Here is a 22,372-nt window from a genome sequence, read left to right as displayed (position 1 = left end):
TTTAAAATGTTCTTATTAATTTTTTTGACTATTTGCTGTTGCTTGTGTTATAGTCATATTTTTTACATATTGTAGAGTTCATTTGATCAATATTCTGATTTCTGAATATTCTGATATTCAGATTTAATCAAATTTAATGACAACACAACATGTTCTTTCAGTTGTTTGGAATTTCCCACATGAATTGAGATGAGGATTTACACATAACCTATGGGTTATCTATTTTTGGATTTGGTAAATATGTTGTTAAATAAGTTTGTCTGATAATATGTGTTAATATTTGACCCTGGACTGCAAATAAAAAATTTTTTTTTTGAAATTGAGATTCATACCTCATCTGAAAGCTGAATAAATAAGCTTTCCATTGATGTATAGGACAATATTTGGCCGAGATACAGCTATTTGAAAATCTAGAATCTGAGGGTAAAAAAAAAAAAAATCTAAATCGCCTTTAAAGTTGCCCAAACTAAGTTTTTAGCAACACATATTACTAATCAAAAATTAAGTTTTGATATATTTACAGCAGGAAATTTACAAAATATCTTAATGGAACATGATCTGTACTTAAAGTCATAATGATTTTGGGATAAAAGAAAAATCGATCATTTTGACCCATACAATGTATTTTTGGCTATTGCTATTGCTACAAATATACCCGTGCGACTTATGACTCGTTTTGTGGTCCAGGGTCATATATCACGTGTTTTTAGTTAAGATGCAAAAAATTTTTTATAAATAAGGGATGACCCACTTTAGCTGAAAAGAAATTTGTCTGAAGTACATGACCTCAAAATGTTTATTGATATATATCTTGCAAATAATACTTTATGCGAACTGTATTTGAAAAAAACATTGAAATATTATAGCTGGACCTTAAAGTTAACAAAAGTAAAAAAAGAAATGAAAAAAAAAACATCTAGGTATCTAAATTACACGTTTTACAAAAAGTGGCCCACTTTACCTGAATTCACCCTACATAATTAACTTACATGCAACTAGTTACTCCCCAACACTGGGGATAGCCTACTAATTACAGAAATAGTTCACAATTGTGATGACTTGTGAAAATACAGTTAAAAATAAAGCATACATCTAATGAATGAAATATGGTGATGTAATATGGCAAGTCCCTGTCCTGTGAGTGAAGTCCAGAGGTCAAATGAAATACCCTCACCATTTTTGCGACCGAAATGACCCGCTCTCTCATCCAGCACCGCGGACAGCGCCTGCGTCTCACGCGAGACTCAGCAGGAAGTGACCATCATTCGCTCTTTTCATTGCGCGCGCCCCTCCCATCCCCATTCCTCCCGAGTCCCTCGCAATGACTGGCGAACGGAGGCACAGCACGGAACACGTATGCAGCAGCAGCAGCATCTTTGCTCTGGCCGTGTGAAGAGATTGCAGTGTCTGCTTCCGCACCCGAAGTGTTTCAGGAGATTAAAAATTCACCGCCAGTCGACAGCTCTGAATGCCGAACGATACGTCAACAAACCGATAGGTTTCCACGCCGTAAACATCCCATCGTGCGTTTAATTCGCTTGTACGGTTAGGCGAGCGCCGTCCGAGAGCAAAAATGTTGGATCCATCCTCCAGCGAAGAGGAATCGGACGGGATAGTGGAGGAGGAAAGCCGAGAGGTGATGGCTCCTCAGTCCGGTTCCTCTCGCATCTCCCCCAGCAGGACCAGCGAGAGCTCCGATAGGCTCCAGCCCGCCAGCCGAGGCTCCAGTGCGCGACCATCCAGCCCGAGCCCTTCGGCCGCCAGCGAGCAGGAAAAGGAGGACGTGGAGAAACTGCAGCGGGAAGAAGAGGAACGAAAGAAGAAGCTGCAACTCTATGTCTTTGTAATGCGATGCATCGCCTATCCCTTCAACGCCAAGCAGCCGACAGACATGGCAAGGCGACAGCTGAAGGTAAGAGCGCGAGGTGTCCGGATCTCACCTTGAGAAAAACGTTATGCATCATAATGCACCTTTTATGCCATGCAATTTCCAGCAAACATTGCACTGAATCCCCGTGCGTATGTCAGGTGATATTACTCTTAAAGTGAGGGAGCATTTCTAAAATCACCATATCCTGCATGGGACACCTATAAAATGCCAGCCTTCATTTTAGGCTGCTTTAAGCTCGAGAGCTCCTGTTGCGAGACCCCAAACCCGAAGGAATTCGTGCACGTTCGGTTAAAATCGGCCGCACGAGACGAGCTCTAATTATAGATATTCTTCAAGAGTCTGATGGACCAAAATAAAGCGGTGTCATTGCCGTAGTACGGTCATGTGACTCGTTCGCATTGGACGTCAGTGGGTTGTGTGCAGTCTTGCGGCCATAGGATATTCAGTTCCATTTGCGCCATCTCTCGCGCCACTCATTCATCTTCCAAGGTGACTTTTGGTGTAACAGATGCGAACGCGGGATGCACTGTTCAGAAGGTCGAAAAAGCACAACGAACGTATTTGTCATGTCACCTGATTATGGAAATACTTCATCTTATTTTATCATAGTAAAATCAAATACGATTAAGTAAAAACGACTTCATCGTAGTTCACCATATTTTGGTTTCGTTGCGTTCTTTTATTATGCTGTTTTACTCAAAAGCCTGTTGATAAACAAGTCTTAAGTGAATTGCAACTTGAGAGATTTATTTGCATACAATTAATTTAAGACTGGAAGAAACAAAGGAAACCTGTTATAGCCATCCTACCATAAAATGTTTCCTTGTTCAGAGAGGTATCTTTCAGAGGTCCCATCCAATTTCCCTCAGTTATTGATCCAAGCTCATCCCTGACTATTTACAACATGCTCTGAAACCACAGTTAACAGCTAGATTTACTGCTATAGTAAGTGACAAAAGGAAAAACATCTGTTCCTTTTTTTTTGTCCATTCTTATTCTGACAATTGTATTTGCTATCGCATGCTTTTAAATAAATAGGAAAAAGCTAAAAGCTTTAGAAAATCAAACCAAGTATGGATTTGACCTGACTAGTGTTATTTTCACAGTATGAGAAAAGAGAAAAAAAGTATAGTGAAAATGCATTTTGGGACATATAGCATGTATGATGTGTTAAATAAAAAAGCCATCTGACATTGTCAACGTAGCAGCATATACTGTAGTACAAGATTCTGTTATGCAATATGGCTTAGTCAGATGTGAACACAATAGACCTCATTGAAAAACTGAATGCGTTTGTCCCACAGTATTGTTATTCAATGCTAGGCAGCCTCACGTGAGGTCAAACAGGCCATTATACATGTAAAAGCTTTGATCAATAACATTGCATTGGAGTACCTGCTGTTTGTCATTACAAGAAGTCAAAGTTCTGATCTTCACAATGCGTGCTGGTTCAGATGAGTGAGTCAGGGATGGTGGAATTTGGGTCATTACAACGGATCTCAGAGTTGAGTCACTGTTGAGGTCTTTTAAGTTCAAAAGAGTCATTGCAGTCAATCATTTCAGTGACTCAGAATCAGTCATGTGAATCATCGACATGAAGGACATCTATCAAGAGCAGGGTCGAAGGAAGGTTATAATTCTGTTTTTGTTGACTGAATTTAAGACGGCACTAACATCATTGAGAGGTATGGTGAATGGTAAAAGAGTTATAAGAGGCTTTATAAAAAGGCTACTCTACTACATAGATTCATGCATCATGTTGTGCTATAGTCGTTTTAAAGGGGTCCTATTATGCTCTTTTACAAAGCCTTGATTTTGTTTTGGGGGGTGTAGAACAGGCTCCCATACTAGGTTGTTCGAAAAACACGTTATTTTTCACATATTTTACATTATTACAACACCTCTCTCCCCAGTCTGGCATGAACGGCTCGAATAGTTCCTGTATCAAATAAAGGGCCGCCTTCTGAAATACAAAATGTGCTGTGTGATTGGTTAGCTGGGCCAGTGTGTGTTGTGATTGTAAATAACATATCTCCTTTTGAAGTGGACTTTGAGCTTTGTAACTTTGCAGATCTTTTTTATGCTCAAACAGCAACATTACAGACTAACTAAAGTTGAAAAAGTGAAAAAGCATAATAGGACCCCTTTAAGATGAACTTTTCCCAATATAATTCATACAGTAAGTTAATAAGATTCAATTATTGCTATATGACAGCATGACATTTTTCTGTTTAATCACTGAATATAAATCAGAACTTAAAATCATTGCATATAGGCCTATATAGATGATGGAAAATGACCCCACATATGTTCACATTAATGCTCATTTTATACAAAATAACATACTAAAGTTGAAAACAATCATTTAGAATAATCAAAATCACTTAAATTGCTGTTTTTCTGGAGTGTTAGGTGAAAAAGATAATTTAATAAAAAAAAAACTGCAAAAATCGAATTCTCACAAATTAATTTTGGTATATCATCACTAAGATTCATTAAATGTCTTTTTTTTTTATCTCTTTGGGTTGTGCTACTTTATTTGCAGAAAGCGTGACTACTAGTTTTATGGGTACTTATTCAGCTAATGTGATATCAGTGGAGCTCAGGGGATTGAAGGTAATGGCTGTAGCATATGTCTCATTAAGTGATCAGTTTTTCTATCATGAAGAAAATCAAATCTCCTTCATGCATTATTTCTAATATGTATGGAGTAGCTTTCAGTCTCTGCTGTATGACTGTAAAAGCAGGGACATAGTATATTTCCTTTATCAGGTTCATGTACAAATGTTAATTATAATGTTATCCAAAACATTATGCAAGGTAATTCTGAATGTCCTTAAAGGCTAACCAAAGCCATATCAATGGACATAATAATCTGTTGTATTAATATAATGCATTCCGTCTCACCAGAATTCCACATTTTTCTCCTTCACTTATAAATCACAAACATATGTTGGGTATATTATTATTAAATTTGCTGTCAATTTTACATCTGTTTCTACTCCTGGGTATCACTGAGGGTAGCTACTGGCTAATAACAAAATGTATTCAATTTTTGTTTATTCACAAAATACCTTAAAGCATCCAAGTATGCAGTGTTTACAGCAGCAAGCAATCAAATCCAGAATTAGATTTAAATCTTTGCTCTTCTAAAAGGCTACCTTCCTAGCTTGGATGAGTTTTTCATCTAAGTTTGGTGCATCTAAAGGACTTATCGTGGCTCACCTCTTCAGCAAACTGCTCGTTACTCAGTCTTCCAATGCTCAGCCAGTTCATTATAAAATTCAATAATGTTGAATGACAGCCTCAGTGTTTCTATATGAATCATATTTCATTTTCTTTCCTAGTTTAAGTCCAGGAGGTCACTTAGTGTGTGTTTTGCCTTGGACTAATTTGTATGCTGTCAGCAGCGTCTCCTGTACTCACCCTGTATCTGCTCTCATGAGCCTCTGGTCTGGGCCGGCAGCCCTTGCTTGAACCCCAGGTGATACAGGCACACGATAGAGATCTCTCAGCAGTTTTGTTCACAGGCCTTGGGGGAGGATAGAATTTCAATTATCTGTATCCTTCCTGTGTTTGATTTCATCACTGATAGATGGTAGATGTCCCCCCATTTAAGCAGATAAGGTGGTCTTGTAACAAGGGCACATCAGAGGCCCTTACACACTCCAGACCTTCTAGCTTTATGATGCACCAATAAACTGAAGTGTTAGGATTTTCATTAGATCAGCACATACTTCCCTGTGTGTACCTCGTGCTGAGAGATCACACCTCCTTGAATAATACCGGTAGTGACAGCTTTCAAGGGCTTATTGTCTTTTACTTAGCTGGCTAAGCAAATCGTTGTGTCATTTCAGCTGAACTTATCTGCAGATGAGGTTTCCTTTTGTACCCTTTTCTCCTTGATCTTTATTTTGATCTTTCTCTTTTTCTGTGTTTTAACTAATTACCTGGTATTTTGGGTCACAATTACCTGTTCCCATAATAGGATCTGCTTTCAAAAAGGGCCTACATATATAAATGTACAAACAAATATAATTAATTGATAAATAGATATATTCTAAATATACAACAGTTACTTCTGGCCTTTGTATTTCAACATTTTTATGAGCAGCTGCAAGTTGCATTGTTACACCAATACAACAGTGTTTGTTTTTATCATTCATTCAAATGATCCCTTAAAACATGCTGATTTATTTAGGAACCAACCAATAATGAGTGAGTCATGCAGCCATTCACTCAATCATTTCAACAAAACAGATTAATTCAGAAAAAAACATCTCTACTGTGTTTTGCTTGGAGACTCACAATGGTATATTGTGTCTAAACTGGAAGTTGAAATGGAATATTAATGCTTCTGAATCTTGTTTATTGAACTGGTATTATAAAGCACAAAGCAGCAAAGGTGAAGGAAAATGTCTTTGTATTTTGCAGAATAAAAATATGTATATTTACATTTATATTTTTTCATTTAGCAGATGTTTATCCAAATATATATAATTAGCATTGAATATATATAAATATTTGCATTAAAATATTGTACATTTAAGATCTTGTTTTATTATTTTTTACCATCCCTAAATTAAGTCACGCTAAAGCTTGTATGCTGATATAAAGATACACACATCAGTATTGAGGTTGCACATCTGCATTATTGTCTGCTGGTGTGTGCATTTGCGTGTGATATCACATGTTGACAGTTTTAGTTTGACTATTGTTTGTGTTGCACAGTCACACCTTGTAAAGGCTGTTGACCTTGTGAAAAACGGCACAAAGGGACTGCAGTGTTATACTGTCACTCACAGCTAGGCATTTTATCTATGTACAAGGCTTTAGTGGATGCGTATTTGAAATCTAACACCCATGCTGTTTTGATACGCAGTATGAGGAAATATACTGTATGTGCATACAGTAAATGTGCGGATTGTATCACACACAAAGGGTTATGAATGAATAAGATGGAAATATACTGATCTGCTGGTCTCAAATGAGATGCATCACCTAGAGACTTTTATTAATACAATGTCTGGTGTTCACGCATTAAAATGAGGGTCTGTTTATAGCGTCTATCTAGGAGAAATAATGCCTGTCCCACATAAAAGGCTTTACAAACCAGTTAAATGTCATGCTGTAGGGCTTGCAAAAGGAGATACCGAAAGATATTTCCATTTATTACAGGAGGCGAGTACAAGAAAGATGGGTGAATGAGGAATGAACTCAATCAAACCTTGTGTTTCAGAGTGTTTAGCACAATCAAACCCAATGAGAATGACCCAACAGGGCTCCTCTGTGGTCTGAGAGCCCCACTGGGTTGGCCTGCTGGCCATATGATTTTATTCTTGTTCAGACAGAAAGGAAAATCAGAGCAGCTTTGTGTGATGGATGAAGTTACCATGCCTGTATCGAGTTGCCAGGCTCACAAATTCAGTTTCATTCTCCACTGATTTCCAATTGAGGTTTTTTACGGAGCAACACTGCCAGCATGTATTGTGTATGTGTGTGTGTGTATGAAACCTCTGCCGCAATCTCACATGCACATGTTGAAAGGCAGGTCAGCAAAAAGGAGGGCTTCTGGTCAGTGTGAAATATGAAACGAGGAGACGACGAGACAGAAAAGAGAAAAACGTCTTTGAGGCTAGACAGCTATATAAAATGTCTGATGGAAATTTAAGAAGAACGAATATTAATTAAAAAAAATAGCTTGATCCATTTCCATTAGAAGTTCATGAAGATTTTCATAGCAACAACATATTTAAGAAAACCTCTGAATAATGCAAAATATGAAGTAACCAGCTTTCATAAATCAACCATAAATCAAATTTATAGAGCAGTGAAAACTAAAAAAAATATGAGGGAAGAAAAACATAAAAATCAGTCAAGAAAAATAGTCTCTTTTGGTCTTGTCCTTGATGGGCTTTGATATGAAAAACAATATTTTTTTTGCATTTGCATTAATTTGCATTAATAAGCTCAAATACATGTTACTGGAAATTTAAATTCAAGTGATGCTCCATTTTCTAGCAAAAAAAAAAAATAAAATAAAAAAATTGCACATATGAAAACATCAGTCAGTAACATCAGTAATACAGTGTGGGTTGTGATTTTATGAGTGATTTCATTTAAAACAGGTCAATGAGGATGAGAGAGATTAATGGATCCACATTATATTTGCTATTTTGGTTTCTGTGTATGTCAAATTACTGACAAAAGAGAACAGTTATGTAAGCAAATTCTGCAGTTTTTCACAATGCATGAAACCATGCATTTACTGTTAAACAAAACCAATAGTTTGCAGTGTGAACAGATATGCCCCCATTGTTCCAAAACCCCACCCTCAAAAATGTATTAAAGATGGAGCAGGACAGCAGTAGCAAATCTCAGTGTTGTCAAAAACAGTAGGAAAATAGCATTGTTGCATGACAGACTAACAACTGACAATGAAGGTAAATATGGCATTTAACCAGAATGTTTCAGCTATCATGCTGTCAGATTCCTAATTCCCATATATGGGTGGCATAAACACCCAAAATGACTGACAGGCAGAAAGCACATCAAAGTCTTCAGACTGGCTCAGCAAAGAATTTTGACCTATTTAGCAATGCAGAGACATAAATGTGAGAATTGTCCACTAAAAATCTATCAAAAATCACTTAAAGGGCACCATATATGAAACTGGACCAAGTGATGTTACAAAATATTACAAAAATAGTCAGCTGGTTGTTTATGGAGATTTCAATACTTAAGGAAAAATATATTTGTTTTCTTTAAAATAATAATTTCAAAAACCATTTAAATCAATAAGAAAATCTCTCTAATTCTAATGCTTAATAATACAGAGAGGGAAATATATAAGGGTAGAGGAGAGACATAAGGGTCTGTTGTGAAGGGAACAGGTTGAGGACACAGCAATGACAGCGACAATAATAGAAAGAGAGTGGAGGTCAGACAGGAGATTAGGAGAGCCTGAGAGACGGCAGCGGTTATGGCAGCTGGATGGAGCAGGAGTTAGTTAGGAGCGGATCCCGTGGAGATAAGAGGATGCTTGACTGAAAGGCCAGAGCTGGATCTCCTCAGAAGAGATTTGGAGATTCTGAAATTACCTTATTAATATAACAGGGTGAGAGGGATGAAATTTATCGGTTCATTAAGCACATTGAGAGAAAAGGACAGGTAAGGAGAGGAAGAGAGCGTGAGAGACTGGGAGATTCATTTTGTCAGAAGTAATAAGCATCCAGCTGGAAGGTCCTTAAACCTCCTTTATATAGCAGGCCATTCACATTTGAATGTGAATGATTAAATAGTGGGAAAGAATGGTGACTATTTTTAGTGCTGCTTTAATTAACTTATGACCCAGCTCTGTAGAAAATTTTGCCTAGCACTCTTAAAATGATAAATTTAGATTTATGAATGATATTGATGTATCAATACATAGATGAATAGACAAAAATATGAATATAAATTACAGTTTTTATGATTTTATATAGTCTGAATATTAATATAATATAGAAATAAATCTAATATAATACAAGGACTAATATAATACTCTTAGAGGTCATTTCAGTGTAATGTAAATGTGGATTGCATTTTTTGCATCCATATTCATTAATCAATGCTCATTTTGAAAGCTGTGTTTGAACTTTTGGAACAGTATATTTACATTTATAAAAAGCCAGAGCAGTGTGTGTTTGAAAATATTTGCTTTTGCTTTTTTTAAATATATTTTTTGATTTTTGTTCATATTTTTTAGGGTATGTGTGGTAGTCTGTATTTGTATGAGTTTGTACATGTGTGATTTTTCATGGCTATTTAAATAAGTGTTGCTCCGAGAGAAGTCTGAGAAAGATGGCGAAGATGAGGGACATCTGCTCGAGCAATGGGAGCACTTTTCTGTAAATATTAAGACTGAATAAGACACCCAAGGATACCATAAAGTGCATTTACATAACAGAGATGAGACGGGAAAAGGTGATGTTTTTTGCTCTCACATGTGCATTTGTCTTTGTTTTGGTGTAATTAAGATGATGCCTAATCATGAATGTGCAGTCACACTTATATTTCAGGAACTATGGCTAACTTACTTCTTCCCTAATAAAGCTCCTAATGAGACTTCTAATATTCATGGAAATAAAGTGTCCTGCCCATGATCAATTAGAGGCAAAACTTATGTTTAATTTATGTTGCTATTCAGCACTAATTGGCTTCTCATATTTGTGCACTTTGAAGATAGACGGCTCGATTAGGGGTGAGAAAAATAATAACAAGCCTCTAGTTTTTACAGTGCGGAAGCAAACCAAAACTAACTTTGATTTGGCGTACAAAGGAATATGTTGAATTTTTGTGGTTTTAATGTACAACCAAAGCTAAAATTTTTATCCAGAGCTGAAAAACAGGACATTACGAAAAAAAAGAACACTTAAAGCTGCGTTCAAAATATAGCGTTTAAGGAAATTATTTAATTCTATATGTAGGATGTTTACATGTAAATTATATTACCTGTTAATATGTTAAATTTCACTTGGCACGCAAAGGAGTATGTTTAATTTGTATGTTTGTAATATGCTTTAATGTGCAGCTAATGCTTTTTTGACCCAGAGCTGAAAAATAGAACATTACAAAATAAAAAAAGTGACTAACAGTTGTGTTCACAGTATTGTATAGTGTTTAAAGAAATTATTTCATTATAAATTGTTGGATGTTTACATGGAAATTATATGATCTGTTAATTAATGTTCTAAACTTTGATTTATACATTTTAAATAAAGTTACATTATGATATTTCCGCAAAATTCACTAAAATATTTTTTAAAATTCAAATGTTTGTTATTAATTTTGAAGGCTGTTTGTAGATTTTGGACACAACTGACACAAGGAAGAGTTAATTAGCCAAGTGGGAGCAGTTATTGGCTGTCTGATGCTGATAATCTCAAAACAGCCAGTTAATCAGTCTGGCCAATATATATAGGTCTATCACTAGCCTTGAGCCAGAACAGTAGTTTAGATAAGTCTGCAGGTTTTTTCGCCTAGAGGCATGGAGAGTAGGATGAAAGGAAGTAGTATTAGCCGGAGTGGAGGAGGAGGATGGTGTCACAGTCTAGTGTGATGAACAGCAGTAGCTACTAGTTGTTGTGGCACTACAGCCGTGTCTGTCTAGGAGAGCTGCTTGGGCCCTTATTCTAAAGCATGTGACAGAATTTTCTCATGCCATCACCGCCACACACACCCACTCTCCCCCTTGTAAACCAGAACACACACACTCTTTCTCTCCCTTCCTCCCTCCCATCCAGCTTTTTCCATATCCTATAATCCATTAAGCGGCAGCACTCCTTCCTTTCACTCCCTGTCTCTCCCTGTTCCTCTATTTCCTGGCAGGCCGATATGACCTTCTGTTTTTCTCAAGGTCTCTATTTCGACAGTGAACATGTGAAGAGAGCATCCATTACATTTTAGCATGAAAGCTCCTTCTAACCCTCTTTTATCCTATTATTTTTAAGGGGGAAATAGATGCAGTCTTGGCCCATTTTGTGGCCTAGATGTTATAAGACATGGCCAAAGGAGAAAAATAAATTTTTTCACTTAGTAGTTGATCTAGTGTTTTTTTTCTTTTTTCTTTTAGTTCGATTTGTACATCAGGTGTAACATCTAGGCATGCATTTATGTATGTTTGGGTATGGGATGAAACGTACAATGAAACAATATGAACATACTGACATCATCTGAAAAAAAACAAAAAACTAATATATTTACGTGTACACAACTTTAGAAAAATACTAATTATTTATACTGCATTTATATTATAATCATATTTGTAAGGCACATTTTATTATTATATAGATATTTTTGATTGCGTTTGATTGATTACCTTTACCCCTACCTCTAAGCATAACCATTTCTTAAAAAAATAAAAAATAAAATCAGATTAGGAAAATTTTTTGTCACCGAACATGTTTAATGATTACATTTATTGCATTTAAATGCAATAAAAATGTTTAATTATAGAGATATTTTTGATACTATAACCGAACCTAACCATTTCTTAATTTTACACACACACACACACACACACACATACATACATATACTGTATAAACTCCGCTTCGCGTCGTGCCTAACAACGCCGCTTAGCTGTTATAAATTTACTGTAAACCACGGCTTCTTGGGGCTTATTGCTTTAACAAATACCTCTGGCATAATTGTACAAGTGTCTATTTTATTAAATGGCAATCATTTTTTTCATCCATATATTTCTGAAAGTGTAGGAACTTGATACATTTTGTCTCTGAAAACCATGTCCTCTGGTGTGTCACCATATCCTGATTTTAAATCGGCCAATTCCAGAGACGACTTTAATTAGTCGAAGGACCCCATTCATGGTCGTGTTACTGAAGCCCCCTGTGAGGCCCATGACATGTGCACATGGTAATTTTTTGTCTCAGAATTGTTCAAATATTTAACTTTTTTGGAACCATTACAAAAGTGTTACGTTTTGTTGTCCTTTGGTGTGACACCCCTAAATTATATTTTTTAATTAAAAACTGCATGTTAAACTACATAATCATGGAAAATTATGCAAATGTGTCTTGCTTACCGCTAATGACGGGTTAGCTTGGAATAGCAAGGTCATTAATTGACAGAAAAAGGCTGAAACGTCCTTTGGTGTGACACCTGTACTATCACACCACAGGACAAAGATATCACACCAGAGGACAAGGTCTCTTTAAAAAGCATTTTAAATAATTAAATTAAATTTCTTTTTTAAAATCATTTTCAGTGTTCTTAAATGTAATAATATCATTAATTAAACTATTTTCTGATGTTTTTACAGAAAACTTGTACTGTTATGAAGTGTCATGAAAATAAGTATAAAATGTGATACTTTGTTTTTGAGACAGAAAGAATTGAGGGAGAGAAATTACTGGAAGAGAGAGGACATGGAAATATAGACAGAAAATTAACAGGGATCCATCAGAAGGGAGGATATCCTAAAAGAACAATGCAGAAAGTAAATAGAATCAAAATGATACCTTAAAAAGAGTAGCCATATAGTTTCTAAAAATAATCCATTCACATAGTTTGAATATCAGTCATATTTAGCTGTGCCACACATGCAGCGGGGGGGCTAGAAAAGTTTCAGTAACATACTGATTGACTAAGATACTGAATTTTGTTGATGAAAATTATTTTTTGTTTTGTTTAAAAGCATGTTGATATTGTTTGTATCAAAATTAAACTTTCTTTCTCCTTTGACATGTTCAAAATTAAATAGAAATAATTTAATAACTACCATTTCTGTCCTTTAGTGTGACGTAATGTCCTGTGGAGTGACACACATAAAAGAACCACAGATTAGTTTTTTTGTTTTTTCTCAAAATATCTTTAAAAAACAGTTTAGTATCGCAATAGGGGAGATATAATCATCACTCATCTTAAAATGGTATAATTTTCAGCAGTTTTGAAAGGATGACAGGAAAGTTTGTCTTGTTGTCAAAGTTTGTCTTGAAATTGTCCAACAAGTCATGGGGAAAAAATTATGTTTATTATAATTTCATATTAAATAAATAGCACTATATGAAAATAAGTGTCTAACAATGAAAATAAATATCTCTCATGCTATTTATGTATTATTAAGAGGTTTTTTTCCTAATTTTTGCTATGTCACACCATAGGACAAATATGGTACAGTTCAGTAAAACTGTTTAAAAAAGCAGTCAAAGAATTGACGAAGTTAGTGATCCTTTATATTTTCTCAAAGATTATATATAATTATATTTAATGTAATGTTTTTTATTAGATATGTTTGAAACTGCATTTTAAGTTGCATTCAGAATTCATTTGACTGAGGGGGCACGTGTATGTTGCTTTTGTCATAGTCTGCACTGACTGCATCTTTTCTGTCAGAGTATCATTAATTCTTCATGGGAGGAAGCCATCCTACAGACTCTGTGTGTCACATGGCACAAGTTCTTATTTTTAGCTGGATTAGTGGAGTTTCAGGCAAGTGCTTTCACCCACACACACGTTAGCTTTCTCTGAGACAGACACACACACACCCATTAACTGAGCTTTTTTCTGTCACACACACTGTCTCATACTTAGATAACCTCTCAGCTCACATAGAAGCACCAAAACCTTCTAAAGGCACTTGCTCTGTCTTTCCATAACATGAGACTTAGCGCACTTCTGTCAAAGAAAAGGCTGGCTGTGGGCTCTGCCTTTTGGAAGTGTGATTAAAATGCTACACTTTCACAATCCGCTGAAGCGCTATACTCTGTTCTGCCGATATACTTCACCCGCACCCAAATCCTACATCACACAGTCTTATTGTGCTGTCAATACGCCGATAGAATGTTGGAGAGACAATGTTCGCACACAAAGAGACACATACACACATACCAGCTGAGGTCCAGGGGTTGAAATGAACATATTTAAAAAGGCATGTTGTGAAGTTTTGTGTAGGCAAATGCAAAGTAATCCGTTTGCATTTCCGCTAACACTACTGCTCTGAGACGAGCTTCTGTTGCTTTAGGCTTTATGTTTCTGCTAAAATTCTGTATATGCTTAGGGTTGTTACAAAGGAATATTTTATTACAGTGCTTGCGAGGCAGCAAAAGAGATTGTAGTATTGAATGTCAGCGTGGCTGTTACTAAGAATCATTTTTGCTTTTGTACAAGAGTTCTATAAACAACAGACTGCCCATTTGTTTTTTTCCTGTTGTTGTTTTATATATTGTTTGCAAGACTTAAATGACAACAATACTATATCATTAGAGAGAACAAGAACAAGTGGGTGAATACAGTGGGAAAAAAAAGAAAAAAAATTGTTCAATAGGTCTAATGGGGGAACTTTACTGGAGGATATTTTTTAAATGATTATAATGTTAAATTTAAATTTGAAGCAAATACTTTACAATTTAAGGTATCTTTGTGAATGCGATATTTACCCATCATTCAAACTAAGTTTAAGATATCATCTAGAAAACTGATTTTTAAGTTTTTTAATGTGTGCAAATACAGGGCTATGAGAGAAAGAAACAGTTAAATGCAAAAAATATAAACAAAAAATGTTACATTAAAAAAATATTTACGTTAACACATTTTACAGCTTTTCCAAGTTAGATATGATCCTTGCTGTAAAGTAGGCTAAATACAATTGTTTCTTTTTTCTTCATGTTTACTTTAATCATAATTTATACTAAATTCACTCAATAGCAGTAGCAAATTAATTAAATAATTAAATTAATTAAATAATATTAATTAAATTAATTAAATAATATTCCTTATGATAAGACATGTCATAAACAAACAAACAAACTGTGTATTAGTCGTGGGTATTTTTTCAGTGACTCTTCCTGTATGTTACATGGATACATCAGTAGGTGGCGACAAGTGAGGTGCATCCCAAATCACATACTTATGCACTATTCTATGACATTTTGTTGTATGAATAGTGCGAGTATGTGTTCACACTGAAAATTCCAAAAAGAAAAAGTGCACTTTAAATACCAGGATGACGCACTTAGATAAAGTGTGGAATGTTGAACACTTCATGCACTCAACTGTCCCAGCTTTAATTACGTCGCGAATGGAGAGGGGCTATCAGACTCTGATGATTATTAATCTTAATGAATGATTCATTGATTCATTTCTTTAACCGATTTGTTCAAAATGCTCATTCATTCAGGGACGCAACAAACAACTGTCGTTACAAATGAGCCATTGACTCATTCACTCATTCAAAAACACTGATTCAGCCAGGAACAAAACACCTCTGCGTGTTGCTCTGAGATGCCTTGTTGTGACTGATCTGTGTTTGGAAATATGCTCCTTGCCGGAGTAAAACCAGACAAAGTAACTGGAAATATCGTGTCTAAAATGTAAGTTGTTCAAAATTTTTGTTTATTACACTGCTATATAACGACATTGTCACACTTGCAGCCGAGCTATTTTTACGAATATCAGCTGTTTGGGGTTTGCCATTTCTTCATCCTTCTATTTAATTGTTTTTTTTTTTACTCGACTTACCATAATCATCTTAAATATGGTTGATGAAGTGGAGTTCAGTTATGCTGAAGGATTCAAATTTGAATTAAATCCAAAATGGAGCCCTTCAAATAGCATGTAATACTAAATGCTGGTTTGCATGGTTAAATTTGGATGTATTGTGCTTGCGGGGACTGCACAGTAGAGGGCCGGTCTCTCTGCCTTGTGGCTCAGATACACCAAAACTAACCAGCTGCTATCTTCAGCAATGGCTTTGTGGGTTCATAGGCCCTCTGCGCTCTGTGCATCATGCTAAACATAGAAAATGCCATGGAGGAACGCAGGGAGGGGAGAGGAGGAAAAGAGTTGCAGGCTGCAGGACAATGCAGAACACTCTGTTCCCCTTTGGCAGTTCAGTTCCAGGGAGTCCAGTGAAGCTGGGGAATGATTCGTTAGGGCAGTTTTGTGATGCTAATGTTCCTAAGCCAAATCAGCTTTGACGATTGAGCCCTGTATTCAGAGGGTTCATATTATTTGACAGAATTTGCTCAGTGTTTGTGCATGCATTTACAACTGCAGTGCTGCTGGTATTTTTTTTTCTTTCATTTATTCAAGGATTTTGTGTGTCTGTGTGTGTGGATTGTTTCTATGTGCTTGTTTGCTTATTGTTCTGATTATTAATTGCATCCACTGTACAGCAAGCATTAAAAATGTTCTGCTAGAAAGTGCATGACCTCTTTTGTATTTGATATGTTGATATTCTCATTTGGCACACCATACTAATAGCATCATCAGTACAACATAATGAGTTTGTGCAGAATCACACTATTTGTATCGCTTAACCACACAATCTCATTCTTTCAGTTCTCCCTAATATATAATAGATATGTGATTGTATAATATGAAATATGTCTTATGTCATCAATTTAAAATATTATTTTTATTTAATATTATGTTAAAAGGATTTTTCGATTTATTGGCAGACTGAAAATGACTTAATAATTATTTAATGATAGTATTTATATATTATAGTATTTATATGATATATTTTGCAATACACCAATGCCCGCTTCCCAAAGCAACACATGTTACTGACTATTAGGTAGAACTTAATATAATATAATATAATATAATATAATATATGCATTTTATCTTTCCAGACGCTGAAAGTATTGTAGAATATTATTCAAAAGTTTGGGGTCGGATAGGATTTTTTATTATTATATTTAGCAATAATGCCTTAAATTGATAAAAAATGGCAGTAAAGACTTCTACATTGTTACAAAAATGTAGAATTTTTTTTCAAATAAATGCTGTTCTTTTGAACTTATTATTTATCATAAGGGCCCTGAAAAAAAATGCATCACAGCTTCCACAAAAATATTAAGCTGCACAACCGTTTTCAACACTGATAATAATAAGAAATGTTTTTATAGCGCTGGAATTACCTTTTAAAAGATATTAAAATAGATAACAGTTTTAAATTGTATTTTTTTTTTATTAAATAAATGCAGCATTGTTGAACATAAGAGACTTCTTTCAAAAATAAACGTTACCAATTAATTTGTAATCTTTTTTCTTCAATTTAGCGTACAATGGCTTCATTCAAAAAGCCTTATCAAAATGCATTAATATAATTTAAAAACTTTGTCTAAGATAAACTCTGACAGCCAGTGGGAAGATCCATTTAAGTTGTACATAATGTATTTACAAATGATTACAATGAGAGTGCTATATTGAATTTGGCTTTGTGTGTTCCATTTAAATTCAGCCTCTTGTTCCATTTCATTTAGTTGTCTGGGTCTAAATTTGGCAAACACCTCCATTATATCTCCCCCATTCTGTTATGTAACTTGCTTTTTTTTTGTATGTAGGAAATTGAAACCCCAAATCCAAAAATAAATTTACATTGAGTTAACTTAAAATTAAATTTGGTTTAATTGGACTTTCTTCTCTTTTATGAAAATAATTAAGATGTTAACGATTGAATGCAAACGTTAAACTTCCCCCTCTGTGGAGTAACATTATAATCACTCATCCATATTTCCTATCTCTCTCCCTCTCTCTCTCTCTCTCTCTCTCTCTCTCTCTCTCATGCATCATCTCTGGCCCACAGCAAAAGCTGCTGCACTCATGCAATTATCATAATTGCTAATGACTCTGCAGTCTGCTGCTGAGTGTGCACACGCACACAGTGAAAGAGTGCCTCATTTTCTTCCGCTGTTTCTTCATTCAGACAAAAGAAAATGTACACTTTTGTTTTTCACACCAACGAAATGTAAATGGTGCTATAAATAAGATACGACTGCTGAAATGATAATGTCATAGCAGGAGAATGGATTCATCAGGTGAGGTTGAAGTAAAAAGCACTACGATAGTATTTCCAAAGAGATGGTGTCTCGAGTCTGATTAGCTGAAGCTGAAAAAGACAATAAGTCAACAATGTTCAAGCCCAGATGAACCATCTTTTATTTCTGCCTCGGTGATTCTACCGAATTGCTCATTGGAGAAATTACCTTTTTCCATTCTGTGTTGACATATTTCCTATTGAAACATGATGTTACAATGGGACTAGATATATTGGTTCTTGCTAGTCGGTTGCAGAGGAGGAAAATTCTTATTCTACCTTTTAATTAGACAGAAATTGAGTAGTCCAATATAGGGCTGCACGTTTCTTTCTTTCTCTCTTTCTGACAAAAAATCAGATTGTGATTTACAATGCTTTTTTTTTTTTTTTTAAAGAGCACCAGGTTTGCTGTGCTTGTTCGTAGGAAAGCATTTACTTATTTAAAATGAACTTGCATTCTCCCCAGGTGGTGACGTATGGAGGCTGAAATATGTGTTTGACTGCTCCAGAGTGTGTACAAATGAATCAGGCTGTTACAAGGCAATCATGATAAGAGGGATCCAGAGGGAATCAATGGGAAATCTTAGATGGGGGTGGAGGTACCATTAAAATGCTGATGGATATTGGTCACGCCTGCATCTAGGGGCTCAATAGAGAGAAATATAGGGGTGCTTCATACAGCCTAATGTAATTATTCAAAAAAATGGTGATGTTCTATATTGTGTTACACCTGCAAAACCTTTATTTTATAAAAAAACTTTATTTTAGCATTATTTATATACTATTAAGCCATTCTAATTATCAAGAATGATAACTATAAAGATAACTATAATGATAAAGATATTAGCATCCACACCAGCGGACAATATCGTATGTTTATTCTAGCACACGCTCGTCTAAATTCTCGAGCTCGTTATAGCAGGATGGATTCTGATTGGCTGTCAAATGTTTGTATCGTTCATCAGCTGGAAAATAATTGTTTTGAAAGTGCTTCCAACGATATATATTTTCTCTGTGCCATTATCGTTATAGCTGTGGTATGGACTATATCTTTATCTTTAGAACTATATCTTTATCGTTATCTTTAGTTATCGTCCTTTGTGTGAGCGGGCCTTTACAGTGTTTTTAATATTTTAAATTAGCATTTATTTTTATATTTTCAGTTTTCATTTAAATGTAATTTTCTATATTGCTTTACTTTTAATTTCATGTTTAGTTTTAAGTACTAGTATATACTTGAACAGAAACTTATTCATTTAATTTATTTGCCAAGGCAGTATTTCTGATTACGGAAAACAATTGAAATAGTTTTAGTTTTAAATAGTTTTAGTTTTAGTTACAAGTAATGGCATGTATTATATGTATTATTTCACAATATCATTCAGATTAGCGTAAGAAAATAATTATTTAGACACTGAGGTTAAAGTTGTGGGCTAGTAAATATAAAGGTAATGGGCAGGTTCATCATTATTATTTCAATGTGTTCCTTTTCTAGCTTTCTTTCTTTTTATTTTTTTCCCTTTTAGCATTAAAGGTGCTGCAAATCGAGAGGTTTTTAGTCCATGTCTGTTAGTTTTAAGGCCATAGATATGCTAATGTACTTCAAAACATTGACAAAATAAACTTCTCACAGACCTGATGCATTTAAAATTTATAATCTTTCTCTTCATAGACAGTGTGCCCTCCCTTTGATGTTTTCAGCTTCCTCTTCCAGTATGAAATATGTCAACACAGGAAAGAATATGGGGCCTTTAAACACCTGCATTTGAATGTATTCATTATATATACATGGATGTTATATTCACATCATATGGAGTGTGCAGGTACACACACACACACACACACACACACACACACACACATACTCACATGCCAGAGCTGTCAAGTTAGAGTGTTAACAATACATCACCTCCTGTGTGCCTGTACACAGCCTTCATAAAAACTATTCTGGAAATAACAAAGAGAAAAGCATACTCTGAAATATTGATGGCTGCAAGCTGTTCTTCAGGGTTATAGTATTCTCTGCACAGACAGTTCAGAAGGCAGATAAAGTCAACTGTTCTATGTGTGTGTAAAGGAGAGAGGACAGTAGCAGAAAGATGAACACACAGATGGTGCTGTGATGCCTCACAGGCACATGCTACTTTGTACTTTTCCACCTTCCTCCTACACACTTGCACACAGAAAACCCTGTTTCCTTTAGATTTTGTCACACTGGTGGTTTCAAGGCGAACGGCAACATAACATCTTGTTAAACTTTGTGTTTTTTTGCTATGCTTAGCAAGCCACCATATGCATGACAGAGCAATAGAGCACATTTAAAGGTTTTGAATGTTTCAGTGAGATGATAAAAAACAGTGACTTACACTATAAAAAATAATATAGTCATGCACATCATTGGCCTTTTATCACATACACAGAAATACTGCATAAATACTTTGCAATATGGATAAAAATACTGTATGTGAAGGACAATGTAAAGTCAGCCGGTCATTTTTGCTAAATGTATTCTGACAAGATGATTAGAAGAGGAGGGGGTTTATGCTTTGTGATAATCACTGGCTCACTGTAAACTCTTCTGCTTATTACACTGGTACTTACCAAATGAATAAATAAAAACCTATGAAATATTGATTTGAGTTTTTTATTACGTGAGAAGAAAGAGTGGAGGGATACGCAAGACATTAAACTAACACTGCTATGTTGGAAATCGTGAGAATATGCTCCTATACACAGTTCAAAGGTCATTATGCGAAATGTTTGACCTTATAATGCCATGGTGGACCAATCAGGATCAAGTATTCCAGAGAGCCATGGGGGGTTCGTGCGCATGCCTCAAAAGAGGGCTTACAATGACTTACAAAGATACATAACAGCTACAAGTGTATGCACTACTTGCTTTATGCAAGCACTATATAGGATAAATCACTATACAGGATTTACCCTATTATACTTTATCGACACGAATTGATAGGTGAAACAACAAAGAGCCACCCACAAATAGTCTATAAACAAAGCATCAGGCTGTCTTTGAGTTCACATGAACAATGGTTAAAGTTACTCGTCGTCACGCTACAGAAGAATACCATAATTCCTCCGTTCAATTAGGTCTAAGACATCGAGAGTCACGCAGACCTATAACAACCCAGCCACAACACATAATTGCGAATAACATGCCTTACCTTAACACAGAATCGACCACAGAGTCCAGCATTTATATTTTTTCTACGAATCTTTGAGTTAACATGTACTAAACATGAGTGGAATTTGCACCGCAGCGCCCCCACACCTTGATGCTCATGACAAGAATAGCATGTATAGTTATCTTTATTGAAGTGAATTAGGTTTAAATAGCCGTCATGCATGAATGAATGATATTTTTGCAATTTTACACATAATAATCCACGATGATCACATTACACAAAACTGAAATTGCACATCAAAATAACACATTGTCAATATTTTTTGAGACCCCCCAAAATTTCACAAATCCCATTTTCAGGGGAGCCCATGTCTTATTAAGGGGAGCCGAGCTCCCCCTAGCTCCCCCCGTAGTTCGCACCCTGTACTAATGTATACTATGCTATACAATAAAACAGTGGTTTTACTTGTGAACCTCTTCTGAGGACGGGAATAAATAATAATGGTGTGACGGAAATGTTACACCCCTTACCATATTTGGAAACAAACAGCATCTCCACGACATGGCGGCGGCGACAGCAATACTACAGCGAGAATAAAAGTTATGCCTTCTTTCTTTGTGTATACATTTGGGCGGTGTTATTCAAATCTCCCCACACAGTGACATAGACACTAGAAAGTCTACGAAAGACACTAACTTTTAGAAAGAATATATCTTTGGGTTTGAGACTTTAATCTTTGTGACTTTATGGATCTTATCTATGCATGAACAGCTTGTAATACTCCAAAGACAAAGGACAAATGAAATCGTATCATATGACCCCTTTAAAAAAAAAAAAAAAAAACATAAATATGTTTTTTTTGTAGATGTCAAATGTAGTGTGTACAAATTAAAAGAAAACACAAACCAGGCTACATTAAAGGGATAGTTCACCCAAAAATGAAAATTTGATGTTTATCTGCTTACCTCCAGGGCATCCAAGATGTAGGTGACTTTGTTTCTTCAGTAGAACACA

The 22,372-nt window shown here is 35.4% G+C and overlaps 1 protein-coding gene across 4 annotated transcripts in view; it reads left to right on the top strand.

Moving 5' to 3' along the window:
- The first annotated feature begins 1,273 nt into the window (after window positions 1–1,273).
- LOC107673496 (calcium-dependent secretion activator 1-like) overlaps window positions 1,274–22,372 on the top strand; it is an 86,396-nt gene continuing 65,297 nt past the window's right edge. For 2 of the 4 annotated variants that reach the window (XM_016467092.1, XM_016467093.1), the window contains exon 1: window positions 1,275–1,912. In XM_016467092.1, the coding sequence (XP_016322578.1) occupies window positions 1,574–1,912 (339 nt within the window). In that variant the 5' untranslated portion in view covers window positions 1,275–1,573. Of the gene's footprint in view, window positions 1,913–22,372 lie in introns of all 4 variants that reach the window. The other 2 variants (XM_016467095.1, XM_016467094.1) reach the window with 2 other exon arrangements.

The sequence above is a fragment of the Sinocyclocheilus anshuiensis genome, unplaced genomic scaffold (genome assembly GCF_001515605.1).
Source record: "Sinocyclocheilus anshuiensis isolate Anshui unplaced genomic scaffold, SAMN03320099.WGS_v1.1 scaffold44, whole genome shotgun sequence".
Classification (NCBI taxonomy): domain Eukaryota; kingdom Metazoa; phylum Chordata; class Actinopteri; order Cypriniformes; family Cyprinidae; genus Sinocyclocheilus; species Sinocyclocheilus anshuiensis.
Note: the sequence above shows the minus strand (reverse complement) of the source record. Positions and strands in the feature narration are given on the sequence as shown.